Consider the following 26,651-nt stretch of genomic DNA (forward strand, 5'->3'; position numbering starts at 1 on the left):
TCATTCATTTAAGGCTGCATTGTGAAGTTTATGAGATGATAACTGGTCTGGTCCAGCGGCAGTTATCTCCTCCTCTTCTTGAGATTCGGTTTGGTTTTGTTTGGTCATGTTTATGACCTCCTCGATGTCCTTGATTATGTCCTAAACACACAACAGGAGAACCTTAGAATGTTTATGCCAAGCTACTACACACTGAATGAGAATTAGTAGTGTGTTAGTGTGTGTTAAATAGAATAATTAAGGACATGTCACTAAACAAAGTCTGACAATGTACACATTGTTTTATTATAATGGCTACTCTTCAGATATGTGGCCAGAGATAAAGCAATACACATTTTGTATTGTATATAGTTCTATTAAGATACACAAATGAAACATTTTCTACAAAGTGTGGAATCCTGAGAATTAATATGCCCATACCGAATTTGACGAAAAGCAGCATAAAAAATTATTTTAATTAAATTTGAACTTAACATACCTAAAGTATGGAATGACGTTCTGGTATAGCAAGGACAGTCACAGTATCCCAACAATAAACTAAGAACATATAAATATGTTCTGATGTTCTATGTTCAGTCCATTCAAGAAGTCCATTAAATGTGTGGAGATACTTCATCTAAATCTCTATTTAGATCAGATTTGGAAAGCACTTAACTGTACACAGAAGCCTGTGAATGTTAATTGTGGAATTACATTTTATTTAAATAATAATAATCTAATGATTTTTTCTGCAAGTATTTAACTGTAAATTTCAATATAAATATCAATTTAGAAACCTGCTGCTATTTATTTATTGCTATTTTCGTATGACTATTTAAAATGTAGTGTTAAAAACTTATCACAATATATGACAAGGTGACTTGGTTTCTGGTGTTAAGGTAACCCCAAACAAAAAAACATCTTTAAATTGATAAAACTATCAATAAAATAAATAAAAAAACATCTAATGCTTTACTTTGCAAAGACACAAATATGAAACTTGTCTGATGTACAACAGCAATACAACATCTCATTCCAAACTAAATTAAGAAATAAACTGAGACACTTCAACAGGATACCTTGAAATTATTTGTTCCCTGCATATTTGGGGCTGATATTTCCTGATGAATGACTGACAGGTTCCGAGCAAAGGTCAGCAGCGCTCCCGGGAGATGCTCCGAGATTGTTCTGTTAACGACACGCACAGAAACAAACGAGTTTACTAATGATCCCCAGAACCATCATCAGAGAAAAACAAAAAAACAATCACCTTGTTTGGCTGCTGGGGCTGTAAGGATCTTAATGAGAACTTTCAGCCTTAAAGACTGTGCTATTCTTCAGGGAGAAATGAGGAAGGAATGCGAGGCTTCAATGTGATAGCTATAGGATTTATGTGATGAATGCCTTTAATTCTACTTGGCTGTATTTTCGTGTACTGACACATTTCAGTTGAGGTATTCACCATATAATGTTTAACCTGCTCTTGGGAGTGTGCTCAAGGTCTAGATATACCTCTAATGGTAATGGGAAGAGAAGAAGAGAAAATAAAACCCATTCAAGATGATTCTAAGAAGCTTTTGCCTGCTTTTTATGGGGACTCACAGCATGCCAAGACTCCTTCTATCTTTGCTGTCATGGAGGACGAACAGGGTGCCTTTTCTTTCCTGAAACATTAGTAACAAAAGCTGCATATAAATACACCTATTCTGAATTCAAAGAACTGCAGTTGTATTTATGGAAGGAAAGCAGAGGTTTTACCTTGACATCGTAGCCTATGCCCTGCGCTTTGCACATCAGAAAAAATGTGCTATAATACACCAAAGAAAGATTGGTGTGCGTGAGTCGTGTGGCCATCACCGCAAAGCGACTGGTTACTGAGGTTTGCTGTGGAGACCAAAGGCAGCGCATGAGAGAGTTGAGAAAGAAAATTGCACGTGATTCTGTTGCTAAAAATTTACAAGCACATCTAAATGATAAATTGACCGCAGGGGTGTAGAGATAACAGCCGCACTTAAAACAAATAGAAGAGTTACAAAAGCCCACATTGAGAACGGGGCATTCGTTTCTCAGTCATATGGGGCACTGGGGAGACCGAGTCGTGTGTTATTAGGTTATACCGCAGAAAAGAACAGAGAGGTATCCTCTAAAACACAACAATGCTCGTAGACAGAGGAGATAAAGGATGTGCCTGAGAGAATGTCACGGGAGCTGGTTAGTTAAGAGTGGCAGACTCACAGGACACATAGCGGGCATGAGGTATATTCTCAGTGACAAATACGAAACAGAGGGTAAAGCCCTCTCGCTGTCCGCAGGGGATGAGTAATTCTCTTCTATGGAACTGCGTTTTCTGCTGTCAAACCCGCTATCCTCAAACAACAATAAAAAGCCAACACTGCAGGGATTTAATTGTGTTTGTGATATTCTCGCTTTAAATGATGGCCAAAGCCAGAGCCATTACAACGGGCAGGCAGGAGCTGGGTGACACAGCCACATACAAACTAAATTAATGTTTGATAAAATAATGCAAGTCGCAGATTAACAAGCGTAAACTCCAGTTTGCCGCTAATAAAGGACCTCTTTTGTTTGGGGGCTGGCATCAGGTTGATGAGGTGCTCAGGCATGCATACACATGCATAATGAATATGGTATGCATTATTTATGGGTTGATTATTTAGGCTCATCTATCAAAATGATAATGAATTCAGCATCTAAACACCAATCAGTTCGGAAGCGTAATTACAGCGTTTAGTTGTATTTAACAAAAATAAAACAACAAAGCTTAGCTAGGATCAATCTTTATGGAAGCTGTGATTTATCGGGATAATATCCAGTGAAGGGCCCTTATTGCTCTCTGGTCCAGTCTCAGGGAACACATTCTGGATAATGGCATACCAAAACATTCAAGAGCATTAAAGAGCTCAAAAGGAATTACTTCTGTCAGCGTTTGATCACCTTTATGACTTTTTTCTGCTGTGGAACACAAAAGGAATCATTTAAAGAATGTCCAAGTTGTTATATGTCATAAAAGAAAAGTGAATGGTGAATACAACTTTGGATTATAACTTACATTTTCAGAGCACAAGACATTTGGACAGCTTTTCTACAATGCATTTATAAAGTTTTGAAACTTGACATCCACATGGGCCTCCATCAACATGGGTTCACATTCACTCCCACACTCATTGCAAAGAAGAGAACAGTTCAACTTGAAAATGAAAGAAACCCAAGCAGCACTACAACAAAATGTGGATAAGAAAATGATGACGATTCTTCATTTTGGTTGAACTGTCCCTTTAAAGGGTCACTGTACTATTCAAAATAACATATTAAAATACTTTAAATATACATTTCAAATCCAGACAATGTGTGCATATTTTTGTTTAAAAAAGATTCTCACAGCTTTGTTCTTTACTCTAGCCCGGCTCACAGATGTCTTCATATCTCTGACCGGGACTTCCAGTCTACTGGTGCAGCAGTTCATTGTTCCTCCTGTCATCATGAGCATCAGCTGCGTCATGGCCAACTGGTTACTGTAGCCCATGTCTAGATCAACAGCCCATACCTACAGTAAACCAGTAAACACAGCACAAACAGAAAAAAAAAGAGTTAGAAAAAATTTCAATATAACCATTAAGCTATTTTCCGTCTGTAAAAGACACCAGCAGTCTTTGGTTGGAAAGATCCCATGCAAAACAAGACACAGACACTGTGACACTTTGTGTGTAAGAGACAGAGAGAGAGAGAGAGAGAGAGAGAGAGAGAGAGAGAGAGAGAGAGAGAGAGAGAGAGAGAGAGAAACACACTTTGTCTAAAGCCCAACTGGAGATTCGCTTCACATCTGTATGCTTAATGGCATCATTATAAGGATATTAAGGGGTCAGACCCAGTCGTGGCCTTATGCTTAAACAGGGCTAATTTTCCCTGATAATAATCTAATAGCTATGCCCTCTCTTCAAAAACTGGCAAATAAATCACCAGTGAAGGAGTTGTTAATAACTAAGTGGCAGTTGGCTGACTCTCCTGTCATCCCTATTTGTCAACCTAAACACTCCTGCCAGCAAATGCAAATGGTGGTCGGCTGCAGAAATCCCTTTCTGATCACAGCATTAAAGTCTAACCAACATGCACTACCCTGAGATACAATTAAATCACATATTACCTGAAGTATACAAAATAAAGTATAAAAGGGTTTTTATAACCCGATATTTTATAATTGTCTGGTTCTGTCTTTTCCAATTCATAAAGGAAACTATTTTATGATGCACTCCTATGTACAAAAGCCTTAATTTTTCCCATTTTGTTTATCTCGACATAACAAAAGCATATTTGATTTTCTCATGATCATGATTTTATTTTCTCTTTGGGCTTCCACCCTTAATATAATTTTAATACGCCATTTCATTGTCTGCCAGCATCCAGCAGCATAGAATAACTAATACAAAATGTGACTCTCCAAATAACCACTCTTTAAAGCCTAAGCAACAGAAAATAAATAAACCCATGTCAGAAATAAGCCCTTGTGAGTGAAGCGATGACCTCTGGAAACAGGACTCAGAGGTGTCCTGCCTCACAGGACGACCTCATTATAGAGCTGAATTTATCCCACCGTGCCTTCTGTCCATAGTTAATACCTATGCTTGTGGGATAGGTGGGACCATTTAGCCAGTCCGAAGAATCAGCCAAGCCGGCTTCATTGTCAACCTTAACAAAAGCGCTTGATATATACGCCCAGATTGTACCTGTCTTCGATAGCCATTCACTTTCATTAAAAACTGCAATCTTGCAGCTGAGCCTCCCTCCACACACAATGTGAGACAAGCCTGCAAGGGCAAACACATGCGACCCACATCTCCCCCTCACGTACAAAAAATACAGCCTGCTTTTAGCAACAGGTTTGAATGTAAATTGATGTTTAATAGAGACAGGTTAGCACCGGTCGGGTTGAGCCGTCTGCCTCTGATGGGACAGTCATGTTTGGATTTATCTCTCTGACTTCCTTTTGTCGCTTTTAATTGAATGTGCAGTTTATTCTCGACGAGACACGCCGAATCAAATTTATCCAGTGAATTCTCAATATACAGATTCCTGCTGCTATTCAATCAGAAGCATATACGAATTCCTTTCATTTGCAAGAGTAAAAGCTATTCTATCTGTAGATTATCTGAGAATCAAGTGTGAAATGTTCTGTACACGAGAAGATTTCTCCTTAATTTATCTCAAAACGCTGCTGTTTTCTGCCTACCGAAGTCAATCATCTATTTTAAAATCACAGCATGCCAGCCAAGCCGATGATTAAAATAGCAGTATGTGACATTAATTTGAAAATATATCTCTTCTATAGCATGTTGTACTATGTGGAAACACAATTTCCATTTCAGAGTGATAAACAGACAGATAATTTGAACTGTGTTGTATGATTTATGTACTACCTCCATACGCATAATTCAGAGCTACATGTGTAAAGAAGTTGCGCACTGCCTCACAAAGGCAGGTATATTGCACTTTGTTTCATTTTCCAAATACTAACAGGTGCTGGCCATCTCCATCCATCCGTAAGGATCCATCTCCATCCATCTGAACAAATGCATTGAGAGGCCCTTTTTGCATAAGATGAGTATAATGTAGTGCAAGTGTGTTCTGTCACCCTCTAGTGGTTAAGGGTATTGGACCACTAAAACACAAGAAGAAGAGATTTTCATCTCCCAGCAGGGATCAATGATAAACATCAAAGCACCTTAATTAATTATGCATCATGTTGAATAGTTTTATAATCATTTCTGGGCTCACTTATCATTTGTGGTATGTGCAACATTTCCACGGGGGACACTGTCATGACTCAATCTAAATTTAGAAAGACATGCTTTGAAAAATGACTAAATCAATATCTAAAACAGTAAGGTCAATGAAGGTCAGATCCATGCTATTTTTTCCACATTAGACTATTTATTTCAATGTATCCACTCTCCAACTGAGAGCTGTCAGGTATATTCTGGAAGAGATGCAAGGAAAACCAAACACTGAAATGTATGGCATGCTAGTAGACAAATTCATTTTCAAAGTGTTCAATCGCTGATTCAATACTCAATGTACCTTCCAACTAAAGTATTTGTAGACAAATAAATTTCAAAATAGGACAAAGCCCAAATGTAAGCATTTTATTGACCTTACAACAATTACATGGACTGAGAAAGCACCATAATGTCACAATCTCCCAGCATGGCACACAACATTGACCAACCGATGTCTGTGGACAAGACACACCAGCCTGACCTTCTATCTGACACCAGTACATAGCAGGGGTGTTGTAAGGTCAGGGGCCAAAGCCTTAAAATGGGAATTAGTTTATTGACACAATAAGACCTGACAGTTTATTAGATAGCCTTTTGGCACATTAGCCGCTCTCTCCCCTGGTCATTCCCTCATCTATACGGCTCCTAAGGGGATCTTATAGGAGCGATCCTTTAACTTCTCAATAAGCGCTAGGACCAGTAGATTGAGCGCTCATATTTGCGGGGTGAGCGCTGTGTTAAAATACCTGACAGAAGAGCACCACATGTCAACAACCTTTAACGACAGACTCATAGCTGTAAAACACACCATTGACATTTAAGGGTCAGTTTCCAACTGACAGGGTTTGTATGATGATACACAGAGCTGGGATTTTTTATTCTTTAGGTAGCTGAAACGGTGGTATATGGTGCTAACAACACAAAAGGGTCATGGGTTCGAATACTAGGGAAATACAAACATTGATCAAACGTATACTTGCTCAGTTGCTTTGTACAAAAGTACTTAGCAAACGCATGAATGTGAATGTAATGTTAATGAGGTTTATTTGATTTAGCTTATATATTATCATCACATTTTCATGCTCATTAACCAATGATTAGTTTAAAATGATATAGAAAACAAAAATGTAAAACAATCATTTAAAATTATTTTATAACTGAGAAAAATAAAGAAAGCATTAAAGACTTCAAAATTAAGGTGCTTAAAAGGTTCTTCATGGCGATGCCATAGAATAACCATTTTTGGTTCAACAAAGAACCATTCAGCCAAAGGTTCTTTAAAGAACCATCTCTTTTTTATAATCTAAAGAACCTTTTTAAGCCACAAAGAACGTTTCTTCAGATGTTAAAGGTTCTATGGCATCGAAGAACCATTTAAAGCACCTTTTTTATAAGAGTGTACCAAAAAGTATAATCTATCCACACTACATTAGATGATGCTGTATAGTGTCGTAACGGAGCAATGTGGAGATTTTAGCGATACCTAGTGGTGAGGTTGCGAATAGCAACCAACGGCTCACTCCAACCCTCCCAGCACTACAGCAACTGACAGAGGACAAACATGTCAGCATATCACTGTCAATAGATCCTCCATAACATTACTCCACATCAATGTCAATAGATCTTCCAAAACATTACACATTGGACCTTTAAAGACTCAGCTGGCTCTCTAACCTGCTGCTCAAGGTTGGTGGGCTCCAGGAAGGTGACTAGATCCAGAGAAATGTGGCCCATGATGGACCGCTGCTGGCAGGCCTGGGCCACACGAATGCAGATGGAGTGCAGGACATCAGAACAGATGGAGGTCTGGGGCATGGTGCAGCCTACCACTTCCAACATGCTGGGGCCGCGCAGTTGATCTCCACAAGACAGCAAGCATACATCTCCTCCTGGCTCCACCAACATATCCACAGTCAGACATGTCACACTGTCCGAGGGAGGATAGGCTTCTATTACTCCTCCTGGAGAAGATGATGGATACAGAAAAGGGTTGTACACATGAAGCACGATCTAAAAAAATAGGATGAACTGATTACAATTACATATGATTATTTGTTTAAAATTTGATCTAACTACCTTCCTTGAGGAAGTGTTCCAAGAAACAGGCCCAGGTGGGAAAGCAGGACGTGTTGACAGGGCATGCATGGGAGGCCAGAAGATGAGGAACCTCCTGCAAGAACTTCATCATCACCGGCTCCTGAATCAAATGAGAAGAAAAACGTAGTGAATCTTTGCTAGACCCAATAAACAGAATTACACTGAAAAAGACACATATAACTAAAGTATCGACCCACATGCCATAAAGCAATTTCTGACCTCCGTGTCTGAGCCTGATGTATAAAACATAGTGTCAATACTCCTGATAAAGCAGTTACTAGTGAAGTGTGTCTTCGTTTGACAACCCACACAAAAGCAGAGACAGCAGTCGTGTGTGTGTGTGAGTGTGTGTCGGGAGGGAAGTGATTGACAGCCCGTTACCACAGTACACTAATAGCTTTAACTGAAGGCAATAGTAAGTGCACCTGTCCCTATAAGACCTGACACATACTGGGAGATAAATACCTATGCATGCCAATCGATCAAGAGATCAATCGGGGGTTGTTTATGATCGATACGGCCCTTGTTGCTGTAACTAGAAAACACAATAATGGCTTTGACACTTAATTATGTTGTTAATTGCAATGTTTGACTTTCTGTGAGTGTCTTTTAAAACCTGTGGGTTAATGTAAAAAAGGAATTTCAACTCTATGACCACTTACAAATGAAGAGTGTGTAGAGGGCTACAAGTCCACAAGTACATACTAAAATCACTGTACTTTAAACAAAAATGGCACATTAAAAGCATTTCTAACAAAAGCACAACAAAGAAGGGAGAAAACCTGGTCTAGTTGAAAACTATTTCCTAAAGGATTCTTATCAATAAAAAAATGTGTAGGTCCAAAGTTCTTGCTTAAAGCTTTGAAAAAGGCTATTTATGTACTATGCGCTGGCTAGAATGAATCAATAATATATGAAAAAAAAATTTGTAACGATTTTCACAAACCATGGTTTTATTGTGTTAGTAAGTTAGATGTATTTTTGCTATTATTTGTTAGCTAATCAAAAACAACCCAACTGCAGATTGATTGATATCAATTATGCAGAATCATTACTGATTTTAGATTAGTTAACTGTTTTTGCAAAAATTAACTCTTCATATCTTTATAAAATCTTTTCCATTAAATTTATAATCCTAAATAAATGTCAAGACTGACATCAGTGCAGAAGCCGTGTGACATTGGGAGAGAGAAGATGCTGTTTATATTCCAGTCATGAAACAGCCATCATCATATTCAAGTACTATAAGAACCAGGGTCAATCGCTGCGCTGTGATTTCACCCCGACACAAGCCATAAAGCACACAATGGCGCGGCAAAAAGTGTAAGGAAACGGCCCGCGTTCCCCCCGAAAGAGCAGGCGCTCAGAGAATTTGCCAATGCAGTTCACACGAACAGCAGGGAGGAAAGAAAAGCGAGAGGGAATAATTTTTGTCATTCTTTATTTGGACTTAAACTGCGTACTGTACTGTGAGGAGAGGATTCAAGACTTGCTTGGCTTCCACATAAAGATGAGCTATTTGACAATAGAAAAATAAAACAGACATCTCCCGTGCGCTGTGATTGCTGTTTGATCTCTGTGATTGGAAGCGCAATGTATCGGGGCACGTTTCAGTTCCGTGCATTTCCAACATTTCTCCAGATACGAGACTTGGTCATTAAGTCTTTAAATATTTAACCCTTAACATGCCTTCTATCAATTTATTAGAATTTGTACCTTTGAGTAGGACTGAAAAACTTTGTATTTTACATATTATAGTATGTAATCAAAAGTCACTCCTAGCCTGGATAATTTCAAAGATTCGGGAAACCATACATTTATAGAGCCGTGGACAAAATTAAGAGACCATGTCAAAGGCCATTTTCAGTTTTTATGAATTTACTATTTTGTCTGTGTTAGGTAAAATTATTACATTTGTTTCATTCTGTGAACTACTTATAATATCTCTCCCAAATTTTAAATAAATATTTTCCCATTTGCATGCATTTACACAGAAAATGAAAACTGGAGAAACATGTCAAAATAACAGAAAAGATGCTCTGTATTATTGATCTCAAATACTGCAAAGAAAACAAAATTCATATTCACTTATAAGCAATGTATTTATGAAAATATGAATATATTTATTATGTTGATAACCTGGATTTTTTTCACAGTTTTCATGTGTCTTGTCATGCTGTCAGTCTTTATATTGAATTACTTTGTCATTCCTCAGGTTTGAGTTTGTAAAAATTAAACAGACACTGGACTGGAATGGCCACAAAACATCTAGAAGGAAAAATTTTAAATGGTCTCTTAATTTTAGTCCGCAACTGTATGATATAACCTTCCCAAAATGCATATCATCAGCCCTGTGAAAATAACTCAAGTTGCTTTATCGTAGGTAATACTAATCTACATTCTGAAAGGGATGAAGCATAAAGCTCGGATTTCCATAATGCAACATTAACCAAAGTGGAATATAGAAAACACGTTACATTGAAAATCTAATAAAATAACGCGGTACAACATGTAATCCCACATGCATTGAATAAAATAAGTAGGAGACAATCTGTCTATCTGTTGATGCTATTAGTCTAATGCTGCCTCGTGTCTAATGACCCATTTCCAGGCAGAATGTGCATGTTCGTAATTTGTAAAGTGTGCGAGTCCACCCCATCTTCTGTGAATAGCTGTGAGGCTCGCCCAAGGCTGAAACACCCTTCAGGCTATGGGCCCCCCATACACACTTCAATCCATGCATCACACACTCTTTCTTTACACTGCCTCTAGGTCTGTTTTCACACTTATCTTGGCTGTCTACGGCTGGCTGTCCCTCTATGGGGCCACATGGGTTTTGATATTCTTCCCCTTGCATTAGAAGAGACTCCTTACACAATCAATAATTAAACAATATGCACGCAGCAAAAAGGGTAAATAGAAGGGGGGGGGGTGTTCTCAACATAGTGCTCTGTTGCTGGGTCTGACAGGAGAAATAAAAAGGATGCATTATCCTGAAAGACAGCTCCCTGGAGAGACAAACCAGCATTTAAAACCATATGACTTATAACTACACACAACTTAATTGAAGTCACCCAGCACTGATAATTATAAAATCATGATAATAATTCCCTGTGTCTTTACGCTGAGTGTGACCATCGAATGCGCATTTTAAAATGTATGCATAACACATACTACTTAAAGAACAAAAGGCAATATTTACCCTTTATTACCCCTGCAATTAAAAACATCAGCCTGATAAATCAACTCTACAATATCTCCGCATTTGCTGCTGAAATAAAGGTTTGAGTAATAAAGATAAAACATATGAGCATAACAAACAACAAAAGTACATAAATCAAATGAATGGTATTCAAATATGCGACCATAAACATCACTGTGAGCATTTAGCGAAATTCAGGCTTCTGGCGTGAGGGCCCCTTCGCAACTGCAAAATTGCCACTAAAGAGTGAATACAGATCTGTAGAAAATGAATGACACGCTGAAATAACCTCTGTGGTCTCCATTCTGTTAGCAGAGCTTGCCATTGATTAAAAAGGTTGAAGAGGATGAATAAAGGCCGTTTCTGGCTTCCATATGGCCCAGAAGCCCTAAGGGTGCAGGCCAGCTCATCAGGCCCCAGCTCGCTCTTCTCTCACTGGGACCCCAGCTGGTGAAGAGCCCCCCCATTTAAAGCTCCTTCGCCGCCGTTACCATAATGGGGCTTGGCTGGGCCTCAACCGCTTACCTCTGTAATTAACGGTGCCAATGCCACCACAATTACAGCCCCAGATTCCTCACTCAGCCTCAGTGTGAATTAAGGACTGAGCTAATAGCTTGGGGGTAGGACACGTGGCCCGTTCTCTCGCCCCAAATATGAAAAGACACAATAAGAGGCTGGAATAAAAAGATATACAGTGTATGATGATAACCCTCAAATTAGCTTACACAAAGCTGACGGTCTAATGGCAAAACAAGTTTTTTAGGCAGATTAAACCAATTTGATTTTAACACGCACAACAAATGCTGGGTGTGGAAGAAATTACACTTGAATTTGAATACATAAATATGCTAAAATTCAAATGACTCATTATAAATTTTCCATAACTCTGATACATAAGCACTCTCTAGATGAATGATGAACAAGGCATCAAAGTTTGGCCTTGGTCGGTAATGGCAGGCTTGTCATTGAGACAAGGGTGCGTTTTGTACAAAGCATATATAATAAAACCAGGCAAAGCGGAAATTAATAAATAATTATAAAGCATTATATTATGAATAGGGCTTGTGAATGAAGTGTAGCTGCATGGCAAAAGAAATGAAATGGCACATTTCATTTCACATTTAAAAACAAGCGTTTTGCACAATAGTGTTGCACAATAGACACGTACTTATACAGACTGTGCATTTGAACAGTTTAACTGCGCTCAAATGATATCAACATTTTCTCAACTGCATTTAATGCATAGGCATTGTTTTTCTGTTCTAATAAGCTCTCTGTTTTTGCTAAATGTTTGGTAGTTTTTAACATTGCTATTATAATTTATGAACTGAAAAGATGAAAGGAAAACATCTGATGCCCTAAAAAAGGTGATCCCATTTAATTTAATGTAACAGTTCAATAAGGATAAAAATTATGTAATCTTTTTCATAAATTTATTCAAAAAAAATTATTCAACATGATAACTGAATGTTATATTTATATCAACTAATAAAACAAAAAAGTACAACAATCTTACCCTGACTTCAGGCATCAACATTCTCCACTTTTCTGGTCCATGCTGTTTGTATTGTTTTTGTGCCCAAGGGTGGCATTTTAGGTGGCAGACGTCACAATAAGCTGTACCTCGTCCACCCATTTCACTGTCTATCTTCAAGAGCCATCGCTGCACTTCCATGTGTTCAGTCATCAATTGGGCCAGACCTTCATAAAGCTGAGAGTGAGGCAGGACACATAAGTAAATACTAATATTAAAGGGTTACACAGAACGTCCCAAAATAACAATTCTAATGCTATTTATTAACCGTCATGTCATTTAAAACCTGAACAAGATGTACCTGACTCTTTCTTCTGTGGAACACAAAAGAAGATATTTTGAGAAATCTCTCAGTGGTTTTGTTATTTTATTTTATTTAACCAGGAAGGTCCCATTGAGATATAATATCTCTTCCAGCAGAGAGTCCTGGTCAAGACCCTTTGACACTCATTCCACACATATGGGGCATAATTGGAAAAAGCAGATCTACATACTGTAATTCTGTGTGAGGCATTGGCACCATAAGTAAAAAGTTGTCTGTTGACCAAGTATTATATATTTTTGTACAATATGTCAACAAGTTGGATATGTAATGTGGTAATTTACCAAACAACGGTTTTAAAATAAAAATCAACATATGATTTTTCCTTCTTAAGCACAATGAAGTCCATTCTGTCATTTCATATAATTTACAGTGATGTGTACGCACACTTACACCAGTAACATACCGTAAAGCAGCATGATAAACTACATCCCAGCTTGTTCAAAATATTCAATGGTGCATGCATATAGATTATATCACCATAGTCCAGGGCTGACAGAAAAGTGCTTTCTACTAAACACTTCCGAACAACAAAGGAGAATTTTAAAAGTTTTTTAAAAGGCTATTAATATGAGAATTACAAGTAAGCTTATCGTCAAGCCAAATACCAAGATATGTATAAGATGCAACCCTCTCTAGCTGTATACCATTTAAATTTTTAATGCTGAAATCCATGTAAAGGAGATCTAGACCGTGTAAAAATCATGCATCACAAGTTTGTACTGAATTGAAAGCATTCTGTAAGGAATCCATTGCCACTTTAAAAGTTGAAGCCATAGTATAAATAATAGTATCATCTGCATAAAAGTGCAACTTTGCTGAATCCATTCCTTTACCAAGTTCGTTTATATAGATAGAAAATAAAATTGGTCCTTAGATTGATCCTTGGGGAACACCTGTCTGCACTATTAAAGGGATAGAGGTACAATTATCTATACACACACTGCGTTCTTCCTTTCAGATAGTTTGAGAAGCCCTTTACCACTGTGTTACTAAAACCTAAACATTATAGTATACATATAAATACTATAGTAATAGTGGTTTTGTGTTCTTACAATGGAAGTCAATGGTGGCCAATATTGTTCGGTAACCAACATTCTAAAAATTATTTTCTTTTGTGTTCTGCAATAGAAAGAAAGTCATTAAGGTTTTAAAATACATAAGGTTGAGTAAATGATGACAGAATTTTCACCTTCAGGTGAAAGGTATAACATTCATGGATTAATTAGAGTGTTATTTTGAGCACTTTAATGCACCGTTACTGAACCTGGAATTAAAGCATATGCTAAAAGCATAAACTGGAATGGTACAGCAAAAACTGACCTGTTCTAGGGTGTATATGTCCCACTTTCCTGGTGGCATGTTAACCCTTGCACTACTGAAGATGCGTCTTCCTCCAGATTTACTCCCATATAGTTGGACCACTGCAGGCTCTGTGCCCAAAAGAGGGACTCCGAGCTCATCCGCCACAGCCAGCTCATCAATATGAGTGACACCACCGATCATGTAGGCCTGCTTCCCCTGGATCAAATTCTTGATGCGCTTTAGTGCTCGTGGACTGTACTTCAGGACAGAAGCCAAACACATGTTTTTGGTCTGAAACACATTGTGGGATAGTGGTCATATCAAACAGCTGCTGTATAATCTCTTTAACAGTAGTGTAAGCATAAACATAGACATATAAATGCTTGCTATGTACATTTTCCTCCCAGAAGGTGAAATCTCAAAGGTCTGTGTATACATAAATAACTGTCCTTTCCACTCTAGCTCTAAGGTCCTACCCCTCCCTTTGTCCATAGTTGTAATTTATGAGCGTTTGGACGCACATCGGGCCCATTACGTACAGCCGGAGGGGTTGTGACCTCTCCTGTACACCAACACGTTAAATTGATAAAAGAGAACTGAGGGCTACACCTCCGTCTCCTCTCGTCTTTACTGTGTGCTTAGCGATGGGCTCTGTGGGGATAGCACTAATTACTTCACATCTGTATGTTTGATCCAAACGGAATTGTCCCGTCTGTCATTGGCACGCCACGCTGGCAGCAATGGCTAACAGAGATTTATCCAACTGACACGTCTACTGGCAGTTTACGTGCACACGGAGAGAAATCGAAGGCAAGCGTGCTGTTAAGCGGCAATAAATAACACGAGAGTCAGACCTACGGCGCATGTAGTACATGCAGTGAATCAAATTTATTGTGCTGCAGATTTTGACTTTCAGAATTCCTATTTGCCATTATTTATTTATTGAATAGACAATGGTGCTTATTTAATTGTGCACATAATCTTCATCATACTGCCTTATATATATAAGCTGGAAAGAAAACTTGTATAATCAGGGTCTTTGGTGGACATTAGGGAGAGATCATTGCGTTCATGCTAATTCATTTAAGGGGGTGAAAATAAACTGCAGAATGAAAATAAATAGGAGCTGCCTTTGACGCCCTCTACAGGACAAAAATAGACCACCACATTTTCCAAAACCAACCTTTGTGTAAACTCTCTTGTGAAAGAAATGTATTAATATTAACTATAAAATTTCAGAAGGGAGATAAAATGCTTTAAAACACTCAGCGTGCTAGACAGATTTGAATGACGTGGGGACCAACAGTGTTCACAAAGAAAAAAGCTTAAAAATAGTTCACCTTCAAAATGTTAATTTCGCCCTGTTGTCATTCAAAACCTTTGTGATTTTCTTCCTTCTGCAAAAACCCAAAAGAAGATATTTTGAAAAATGTTGATAACTAAAAACCGGCCCCTACACAAAACCAATGCAACTCAATGGGGACCAACGGTTTTGATTCACAAACATTCGTCAGAATATCTTCTTTTGTGCAGAAGAAAGAAAGTCATACAGGTTTGAAAGTACAAGAGGGCATGTAAATAATGACAGAATTTTCATTTTGAAGGTTAATTTTCCCTTAAATAAAGATAATAAATAACGTCTCAATGAAATTACAAAAAGGCCAGTGTGAGGGTTAAATAGGCAATAGAAGTCCCAACCATGTCTGAAGAATAATTGTGTGTGTACACCATACCGAGAAATAGTCCAGCGCTTCCGGCATGAAGATGGTAAAGCGTTTGGCACAGTTGGCCTGAGGGGCAGATGCATCACCCAGCTCAATGGCTGCCTGCAGGCCCATCAGATGAGTGTAGTACCGGAGAACATCCTCACCCAGGGCCACAGGGGACACATAGATCACCTCAACCTTCTCATCTGTGCATGACACCAACAATACTGTGTTTGCTTTCATGCATCTGTTACCAATCAGCTTTCATTACACAATAACACATTGTGTCACTCCCGCTATACCTCTGATGTCACACAGTCTGCCCATCTGGGTATTCTGCAGTATATCAAATCCCTTCAGATGGAGACGCTGGGCCTGGGAATATCCTGTCAAACCATTTCAAATGAACTTTTAAACAGTAATATTATAAGACTAAGTGAAAAATGCATCTTTTTTCTCAGACAAAACATTTGATGAGCAGAAGAGAAAAAGGGATAGTTGATTCTAAAAATCAAAATTTTGTCATAATTTATTCACCCTCATGTCATTCAAAATGTGTGTAATCTGTGGAACACAAAATATATATATATAAAAAACATGCGGTTTTGTGTCCACACAATGGTAGTCAATAAAGCCCCAATGTTATTCTTCATAATATATATTTTTTTGTGTTCTGCAGAGTAAAGAAAAGCATACAAGTTTGGAATGACATGAGGGTGAGTAAATATCGTGAAAAGTGGCTGCCAAAAGCGTAAATGTAAGAAGTGTATTCTATTTGTTGTCTATAAAAATCAATAACAGGTCAGGTCACACCAAATTCTCAAAAAGGATGCTTTTCTAAAGACTTATCTCTATAATCAAATGATTAAATGTATCCAAACTAACAGAGCAATGCAATAAAAACAATAGGGTTCAACTTCTTAATTATCTGAGCTCACACAGGCCTATCCTCAGCCACCCCCTGTGCAAAAATCACACTCCATCTGCCGGTGATTACAGTCAAACTCTCCATCATCTCCAATAACTGGTGCAGGTCTGAGTGACATAAACCTAGAATATTACCCTGCTTATTCACCTCAGATTGATTCTTTTATGTGACTTAGACAGATGTAAAGAAATTACCCAATGATGGGATGTGAATGATGGTCCTTTTGGAGCAGGTGATGTGTTTCCAGTTGGCTGCCAAATACTGTGAAGTAAGGAGATTACAGAATAAAAGTGATCAGTGACAGACAGAATCCAGCAACACATGGATTTATCATGTCGTCGGCACACCGATGGCAGCAAAGAGAGGATATTATGCTTGTCTTTCTCTCTGGGTCTCATGGAGACAAACCAAGCATAAATCACATTAATTAAATTAGCTAAGTGCATACTTAGAAACATCTTCCCTCTATTAATTCAATTAGCAGACTACATGAAGCTTTCTGCCAGGGGAAGATTAAGGCTTAATTAAAAGAATGTGAATGTTTAAAGGGTGGAAACATACACAAGCTTGTGTCTTTTCTCACAGTGAGTGACAGCGAGAATGAATGAACATGTGGGCACTAATTAAGAGACATTATAGATCCATAAAGATGTTACAGGAATGACAGTACAGATGAAACATCTGTTCTGACAAATGTAAAATAAATGTGGGTCTGTGCAAAAAGTTGAGATTTTGTGTAAGTATCTCAAAGCAAAGCTGAAATCTAATTTTTAACTGAAATATATCTTCAGTAATATGAATACCTACCCATATAAAAACAAAATTATATAGAAATATATGGGAAAATATAATGCAGTTTAATGAATAATGTATTTCTATATATTGGAACCAAGTGCTTACATTTTTCAATATATGTAAAGCAGTAATTCCTTATACTATTCGATATAGTGTAATATTGAAATAAATAGAATATATTTTAAACATAAATTTTCCAAATTAAAATATTGTTTTTATTTGCATTTATTCGCAGGATACGAATATTTGACCAAACTAGTCAAAATAACAAAAAGATTCAAGGTAAATGGGTTATAGGCAGTATGTGAACCTTACTAACTCCATAAAACTAATTTATGTGCTTAAAATTGCGTGCCTTATATAAAAACGTTAAACTAAAATTATCCAGTATAAATTATCAAACATAAAATTTCCTTTAACCCCATGTAATTCACCCCCAATATACACACTCATTAACATATGTATATGGTTCACCTTAGCCCTGATGTGATAATTCTCCAGGTGGCGGAGACGCGAGGCCTCTAGGCTCTCCCTCAAACGCTTGAGTTTGGCACGCTTCAGCAGGGATATGGCAATAGTTTGTGCCGCCAATTTGGGAAGGAGTAGGAGCAAGTAGGCAGCCCGGGCAGAGTAACGCCTCCAGCAGGTTTGGATGCGCACAGCCGCTGCCTGATGCCCCCCTTTGCCTTTGTAACGCTGGCCGGGCTGACACATCAGGTTCCATATCTCATCCTTGTTCTCCAGCACTGACAGGAGCTTCTCTACACCGGCATTGCGGGCAAGATCACCGCACTTTACGCAAGATGCCAGACGCTCTCCGCACACCCACGCCAGTGGCACAGCAAAGTTTAACAGCATCCGCTGCAGTTGATCCAAAGACTCCACAATTCCACCCCAGCACAAACAGTACTGCGTTTTAAACCTACAGTAGTCTGGAGCACTGGGATTTATTTGACCCTCAACTATGGTGAAAGGGTATTTGCTGACAGGCATTGGATTATTCTATAAAGAGAGAAATGTGTATTAAATAAAAACACTGAGGAATTCGAGGAAAAACTGGTACACCACAAAAAGCTAACTGGAAACAGCTGTAAATTAAGGTTTTGATTGTTAAAAAGTAATCATCGTAAAAGGTCCCTGGCCAGTAGAGGTTGAAAAGTTGCAATCATTAAATGTCATAAATAATATTACATTAACAATTACATTTAGTCATTTAGCAGATGCTTTTATCCAAAGCGACTTACAAATGAGGTAAACAATAGAAGCAATTGGAACAACTTAAGGACCACAAAAAGCATAAGTGCAGTAAAACTGGTCTCATATGGCCTACCACAGTGTACAAAGCGAAGATTTTTTTGGATAGATAAGAGTAGAAAAGAAATAGAAGTCAGAAGTAATCGGTCAAGTGCAGACGGAAGACAAGTGTTTTCAGCCAATTCTTAAAGATGGCTACAGAATCTGCTGATCTTGTAGCAGCGGGCAGATAATTCCACACATGAGGAACAGAACCAACGAAGGTAAGTGAAAGTGACTTTTTCCCTTTTTGGGATGCCACTACAAGACGTCGTTTGCAGAGCATAGGGATCTGACGGGTACATAAGTCTGTATTAGCTAGTGAAGATAATGGGGTAGCGAACCAGTGGTGGTCTTGTAGCCCAAGAGCAGATCTTTGAATTTGATGCAAACGACTATACGGAGCCAATGTAACTTAATAAAGAGAGGATTGACGTGTGGTCCTTCGGTTCATTAAAGACACACTTGCCGCTGCATTCTGTGTCATCTGTAGACTTGTGTAGCATGTTCGGACAGGAAAGGTAAAATTTTCCTAATTTTGATTAATCTACCGGACTGGGTGGTGCTGGCTCCTTGATCCATGAGGTTTAGCTGATCATCGACAACCACTCAAACAAGGTTTCTGGCTGTTCTGGAAGGTGTGATGGTTGATGAGCCTAGTTGAATGGAGAGGTTGAGATTAATCTTTGGGTCGTACGGGATTACAAGCAGTTCTGTTTTTGCAAGGTTCAGCTGCAGATGATGGTCCTTCATCCAGAACGAAATGTCATTCAGGCATGCAGAAATCATCAGGCTGAAATGACAGGAGGAGTTGTGTATCATCCGCATAACAGTGATAGGAAAAGCCATGTTTCTGAAAGACAGAACCTAGGGATGTCATGTCTATGGAAAAGAGCAACGGTCCAAGCACTGAGCCATGAGGCACCCCTTTATTGAGATGTTGGGACTCAGAGACCTCACCTCTCCAGGCTACACTGCATTATCTACCTGAGAGGTAAGACTTGAACCATTATAGCACCATTCCAGAGACACCCATATCTTTGTGGGTTGACAGGAGGATGTAGTGGTTAACGGTGTCAAAGACAGCAAATAGATCCTGGAGGATGATTTAGAGGCTGCTCTTGCCAGTTTCAGGGCTTCAATGACAGAGAGCAGTGCAGTCTCGGTGGAATGACTTTTCTTGAAACCAGATTGGTTGCTGTCCAGGAGGTTGTTCTGCAGGAGAAAGGAGGAGAGCTGGTTAAATACAACACGCTCAAGAGTTTTGGCAATGAAGGGGAGGAGAGATCTGGTATTTAGTTATCTAAAAGTGCAGGGTTTCTTCAGTAACGGGCCTCTTTAAAGACTGTGGGAAATGTACCAGTGGTGAGAGACGAGCTGATAATGTGGGTCAGAGCAGGAACAACCGCTGGAAACGCCATCTTTAGATAAGAGAGAGAAATAGGGGAGCATGTGTCGGTTTGGGCGACTTCAAGAAGCGGTGGCGCAGAGAACTTAATGCTGATGGTGGTAATTTCTTTACGAAGAAAGATACAAAATCATCAGCTGTTAAGTACAATGGATTTTTCGCAGAGGAGACATCAGCAGAGAGGGAAGTGAGGAGAGACTGATAGAGACAGAGGTTATTATTTATTTACCTCAATATTAAAGATAATACCTGTGGGTTGAGCGGGATGAGTCGGGCTAACCCGTGAGCCAGGACTCTGTTTTCAGAGATTATGGAGGCAGCTGATGGTGGTGGAGTCTGCATGGTGCTGGATGTTGGACCCTCTCCTAACCTTCCAAGGGCCATTCCGTCCTCTCTGTTCACATCCATCTGCCATTTACATGCCTTTTCTGGCTCATCTACTATCACATTTAAAGTAAATTATATTCAAATGTTGTCTTAAGGGATAGTTCACCCAAAAGTTTAAATTCTGTAATAATTGACTCACCCTCATTTCATTTCAACATGTATGACATTCTTTGTAGAATACAAAAGATATTTTGAAGAATGTTGGTGACTGAATAACGGCGCTGCCAATGCGCTCCTATTGTATGGTCACAAAACAACTGGGTACCGCCCTTCTTTGGTTTCCAACATTCCTTAAAATATCTTCTTCTGTGTTGTGCAGAAGGAAGAAAGTCATACAGGTTGAAAATTACAAGGCGGTGAGTAAATGATGAAGGAATTTTCAACTATCCCTTCAAACTTAAAATAGCTTGTTTTGTTGGACTAAAATTCTCTGAAGTAAAAGCATTTGGAAACATATAAATGTATAACTTTGTAACTTTGAAATGTAGGCCGTAGGTTTAAAATGACATTGCGAAAATAGACTGACCCATCTTAGTTTGGCCACTGTCCTCTCTCTTGAGCGAATGGACAGCTTTGCGCTGTACTGGGGTTTGAACTGATGAGAGGTCAGCTGCTGAGGGCAGCCCTGCATCACCAGAAAAAACAAGCAGGTAATGTTAAACTCTCTGGAGAAAATCTGTACATCCAAAATATTTTATAGCTGCAAGTTATCACATCTGAACACATAAAAGAATCCACAAACAAACTATGAATAAATAACTGTGCAATGCATAACTTTATGAGAGGTTCACATGGCTTCATACCTGCATCCTCCTCTGGGGGTTTGGGGTAGAGATGTTTGGACGGGCCTCCATGTACTGCGGCTAAATTTCCAATGGTGGATCCAGTGATCACTCTTTGTGTTCCTATCTTGAAAGGCAAAACAGTATGTTTCAATGACTTATTTACGTATTTATGTACTTTTGCATCCCTTATGCAAAGAAAATATATTTTGCAATATATTTACTGTCAATTAATCATAAAAATTTTTTTTTAATCATTTATATATGAAAATATTTAATAATACATTGTTTATATAATAAATTCAATAATACGTAGTAAATTGGCACTTTACATATACTAAAAAATATAAGCACTTGGTTCCAATGTATAGAAATGTATTATTATTTTATGTTTTCCAGTATATTCTCTTATATTTTTGTAAAGGACCACATATAGCCGTAGGGATGTCATGACTTATTTTAAAAAAGATTTGATCATGTATCAACATTTTTCGTTGGGCCTGGAAAAACTGTCGCAGAAACACAGTCCAAATATCTTGCCTACCCCTTAAACCTAACACTATCAACGTCAAGCGCTAAACTCATTATCTGAAAATCACACACAAAAACAAACCTCCATGACAAACCTGAGCTGTAATATAGCCAGTTTGAGCTGGTACAAACTAAGTAATGGGCATGTCTTTAAAAGGCAATAAAACACTTTCCAAACATGGAGAAATAACTGAATGATAGCCTTGTGGTCTAAGGTCAGCTTTGTATTGAAAGTGACAGAACAAAGGGTATTAACCTACTGCCCTGTCTCACCGGCGCAAAAAGACCTGCCTGCCGGCTCTAAAGCCTCCATTCACCCAATACTAGAATAAAAGAGGGAACATATTTCGTTCAATAACTCACTCATGGAGAATGCTATTAGCTTCGGGTCACTGACCAGAGTTTTCCTTGCAAACAAAACTTTGTTGAAAAAGGCTAGGAGACGACCATCCATTAATCAGACTGGTGGCAGCTTGTAGATGTCAAGAAAAATGGTTTCTCTTACTCTCAGTTCGACTGACTGTGGCGAATAGCAAGCGAGCGCAGGTTTGTGAGAGAGAGCGCGGTGATATTGTGTGATTACAACCAACAGATTTTCCGCATTCATTAAAATAAAGCTGGAGCTAAAATACAGGCAGTTAATGACATTGTAAACTGGCCAATAATCCCCCTTCCCTGAAGCAATCAATCACATGCTGGCAATGCGTTCTGGATACTTTGAGCATGGCTCCGTTTATTTTCCTTGTACCTTTTCTCATGTGAACAGCTGTTTGAAATCCCCCAGAATTAAATTCCATCAGAGCAACGCCTAAAATGGTCGTACCTTCTCATTATCATATAACAATGCATAAATCAGATGAAAGGCTTGTCCACATTAATCTCTCAACAAAAATAATGCAATAATTAGGATTTCGTAATAGTCATTTAGCAACTCGTATAATTCACCATTAATTTTAACAATACAACCAGTGAAATGTTAACATCTGAATCAGATAAAACCTCACTTATTGTGCTTTTATGAGTATAGACATTACCCGAGGAAAGACAATGTCACTTCAGAAGACAAAAGGGTTTATGAAAAGGTGTTATGTACTGAACATTTACAGCCTATTAAAATCAAGTCATGAAATTGTAGTAGTAGAACAGGACTACTCTATTGAGTAAGTGCCTCAATTTAGTTTTTATATTTTATATCAAATGTATACAAAAATTTTAATTCTGTCATCATTTACTACCCCTATTGACATTTAAAAACATGCAAGTTTCTTTCTTTCGCAGAACACAAAATTTGGTTAAAGGGGTCATATGACACAGCTAAAACGAATAATATAATTTGTCTTAGATGTAATGCAATGTGTAAACACGATTTAAGGTGCAAAAACGCTGTATGTTTCGCTGTATCTCCTTTTTGCCCCACCTCTCTGAAACGTGCTATGATTGGATTCCGTGTGACGGAAAAATGTAACGTCTCTTACCATATTTGGAACATCAGGTTCCAAGCAATTGTACTGACCGCTAAGCCCACGTTACGAACATATACACTTGGGCAGTCTAAGTCAAATCATACCACGAACTGACATAGATTTGTGGGGGTGTGGTTACACGAGGCGTTTCAGGCAGGTCTGGGTGAGCTTTCTCTCTTAGATAGAATGCATCTTTTGTTCCGACACTTAATGTTTTTGCTAATGTACGCGTCTAAAACATGCATGGGCAACACACCAAAGACACAGAAAAACCTGTATGCGCCAGATGAACCCTTTAACTGGACCCAATCCACTTGAATTGGTTTTGTGTCCATAAATGGGGGCCAGTGCTGTTCAGTTACCAACTTTTTTCAAATGATATTCTTTTGTGTTCTGCAGATAAAAGAAAGTCATAAAGAAATCACAAGAGGGTGAGGACATGATGAGAGGACATCCATTTTGAGTGAACTATTAATTAAATGAAGGGAAGTAGACGCTATTTTGAGAAAGCTATCTTAAGGGAATGCTGCATTTACGGACATTAATATTCCTCTTTTTGTGCATGATTCTCAGCAAACAGAGCACTTTTATACAAACAGGAAGATAGTCCACCAAAGGTGATGTCCAACCAAATGGCTATTTTTGCCTTTTATTTGAATACATAATTAAATATATAATAAACAGTGTGTATGCGGGTTGCACAGATCCATATTGAGTGTTAAAAAAACATAAGTCAATGAGCTTTCCGTTTTTTTCAAATACTGTAAATATCACACAACTCATACTTTGATAGTTTCATTGAACCTGATGAAGCATTAAAAGCAAATATTCAAATATGCCCTCCGGACATCACTTTTGGCCACTACTGTACCTCGTAATATGGACACCTTACAATTCACATATTTAATGTTTATACATTTTTACTCTTCTATTTTTTGTTTTATAATGAAAACTTTACACAGGCCTCAAATAGACAGTTTGAGGGCTGAATGCTGAAAAACACTGGTATAGAAAAACACAGATATTATGGGATTAGTAGGCTATGCATTAATCATAGCAATGCGCATAGCATCATCACAGAGGTAATTCAGCCATTTTACTGAAAATATATAAATGAAAGCACTGTTGGTTTGCCAAGCTGTGGACACGTGCCAGACAGAGCCCTTCTGTCCTCTCCTCATCCTGCTGTTCCCCCTCTCGTCCCGCTGACGTTCTCTGGCCTGCCTGTTGTCACACTACTGTGCTCGCTGACAGACCACCAGCACCAGCCAGGTGTTCAAAGTGGTTTGGAGGCTCACAGCTGTTTAAGTGGTACAGGGGGACATCTACAAAAAAACTCCAGAGACTACAAGTTCCTTTGAAGGCACACAGAAGAACTAGCCGGCAGCATAGACGTAGCGATGCAGCAGGCAGAGCGCCAGCGAGTGCCAGTTGGATAAGCCACGGCTGTCTTATTGGCATGCGGGAACAGGTACCAATACCTGTCCTGAGACAGCTGTAAAGCAGCAGCCCATACAACCGCAATCAGGCGGTGGCTGTCCTTTGAAGAATGCTGATGTGCAGCAATCTGCGTTTGTCCGCTTTCACCAGCCAAGTCTCATACCTTCCTCTCAACAATGTGACAGCTTCCACGCAAGTGACAGACAGAGGATGCAGGAGATAGAGGAGGAACGGCAGCAGAAAGCAGAAGGGGGAACAGAGCACCAAAACAAATGGTGACCTTTGGAAAGATTAATTTGTTTACCAACAAACAGATTCAGCTGTCACTGTCAAACCAGTTGACCTTCAAATCCGCATCTCCCATTTGGAAGAAAAGTGACTGGAGTCATCTATTATTACACGCCTTTCTCATCATTCCTTCTTATGGGGTTCATGTGACAGATGCTGGCGTTAGGCTAACACTCAGTCCGGGGCAACATATAATCAACACTATAAATAAACATTTAGCATAAAAGCCGATTTCAAAAGCAACCACAAATATATAACCAGGACCAGCATTTATTTGGCAACTAGGTTAATCTATTCTTTCTGTAGGAAACATAAAAGAACGATAAACATCTACGATAGAAAATTCTAACTTGCAGGTTAGAGCTGAAACAACCTATCGACAATCACATCATCATACGCTTATCCCTCAGGTAAAATCACTTTATTTGGGAACTCACAGTGGCACCAGATCTTTTGTGCAAATGAGGGAGCTCGATCCCGTAACGTTGCTGTACAATCTCTTTGTTCTTTGGGTGATATGGGTTATTCAGCAGTCGCATGGTAAACGCTGACTTGTGCTGTTGAAGAGATGGAAACTGGTTACAGAATCTACTAAAAATAACAACACCCAAAAAGTATTATATAAGGTGAACGAATACCTTTTCCCCTGGTGAAGCACCAGTAATCTGGATTTTATGAGGATGTGGTATTGTGTCATATGGTGGCTGCCTAGAAAGGTGTTCAAAAAGTGTAACGTTACATATGACTTTATATCCATAATAAATATTGCTAAAATATTATAACACAACAATACACACACACACACACACACACACACACACACACACACACCATGTAACAAGCTTGGCAGTAGCAGTCTTCTTTTCAGGCTCTTGGATACATGGTAGAGTCAGAACCTGACTATTAATGGTTTTCAGATGCTCTTCTGCATGTCTCTATAAAGCAAAGAATTTATAATGAATCTGTGATGCTCAGCATTCCATAAAATCTTGTATATTTAGAAAGGTTATTAAGAAAAAGAGTTTATATACCCGTATGCCATGTTCTGTCCTGCTAATGGCAGCATCCAGAGCTTGAATGTCCAGAATCTCTCCATTTTCTTGCACAGTCAGTCGAACGAGATTTTTTTTCAGCTGCCTCAAATCATCCTGCACCTAACACAAAAACTCTTCATCAAACGTATCATTATAGAATGTGTAGGTTAATGTGCCAGACATAGTTAACAATTAAGCTTCGTATAGTCAACATTTCAACAACTGATTGAGGAATATTGTTTATTCACGTTTATCTTTAGTAACTACACATTCGGCCTACCTGTACTAAAACATGTCCAACATCATCCTTATTTTTGAGGACATCCGCCATTTCAGCTAAATTAGTTTTCAGGTCACAAAAACATTTT

At 38.6% G+C, this 26,651-nt stretch overlaps 1 protein-coding gene across 1 annotated transcript; it reads right to left on the reverse strand.

Moving 5' to 3' along the window:
• On the reverse strand, window positions 1–26,614 carry iqch (IQ motif containing H; the record flags this gene model as incomplete). Its single annotated transcript, XM_079465991.1, has 21 exons — window positions 1–141; window positions 1,059–1,167; window positions 1,582–1,643; window positions 1,738–1,863; window positions 3,377–3,541; window positions 7,443–7,729; window positions 7,845–7,965; window positions 12,584–12,778; window positions 14,247–14,519; window positions 15,962–16,140; window positions 16,237–16,320; window positions 17,057–17,123; window positions 18,132–18,659; window positions 20,608–20,795; window positions 21,272–21,370; window positions 21,537–21,654; window positions 25,687–25,806; window positions 25,888–25,953; window positions 26,077–26,184; window positions 26,281–26,403; window positions 26,564–26,614. 21 exons carry the CDS (start codon window positions 26,612–26,614, stop codon window positions 1–3), a joined length of 3,210 nt encoding a protein of 1,069 aa, XP_079322117.1.
• Window positions 26,615–26,651: the final 37 nt, after the last annotated feature.

Source organism: Barbatula barbatula (genome assembly GCF_947034865.1).
Source record: "Barbatula barbatula genome assembly, chromosome: 10".
Classification (NCBI taxonomy): Eukaryota; Metazoa; Chordata; class Actinopteri; order Cypriniformes; family Nemacheilidae; genus Barbatula; species Barbatula barbatula.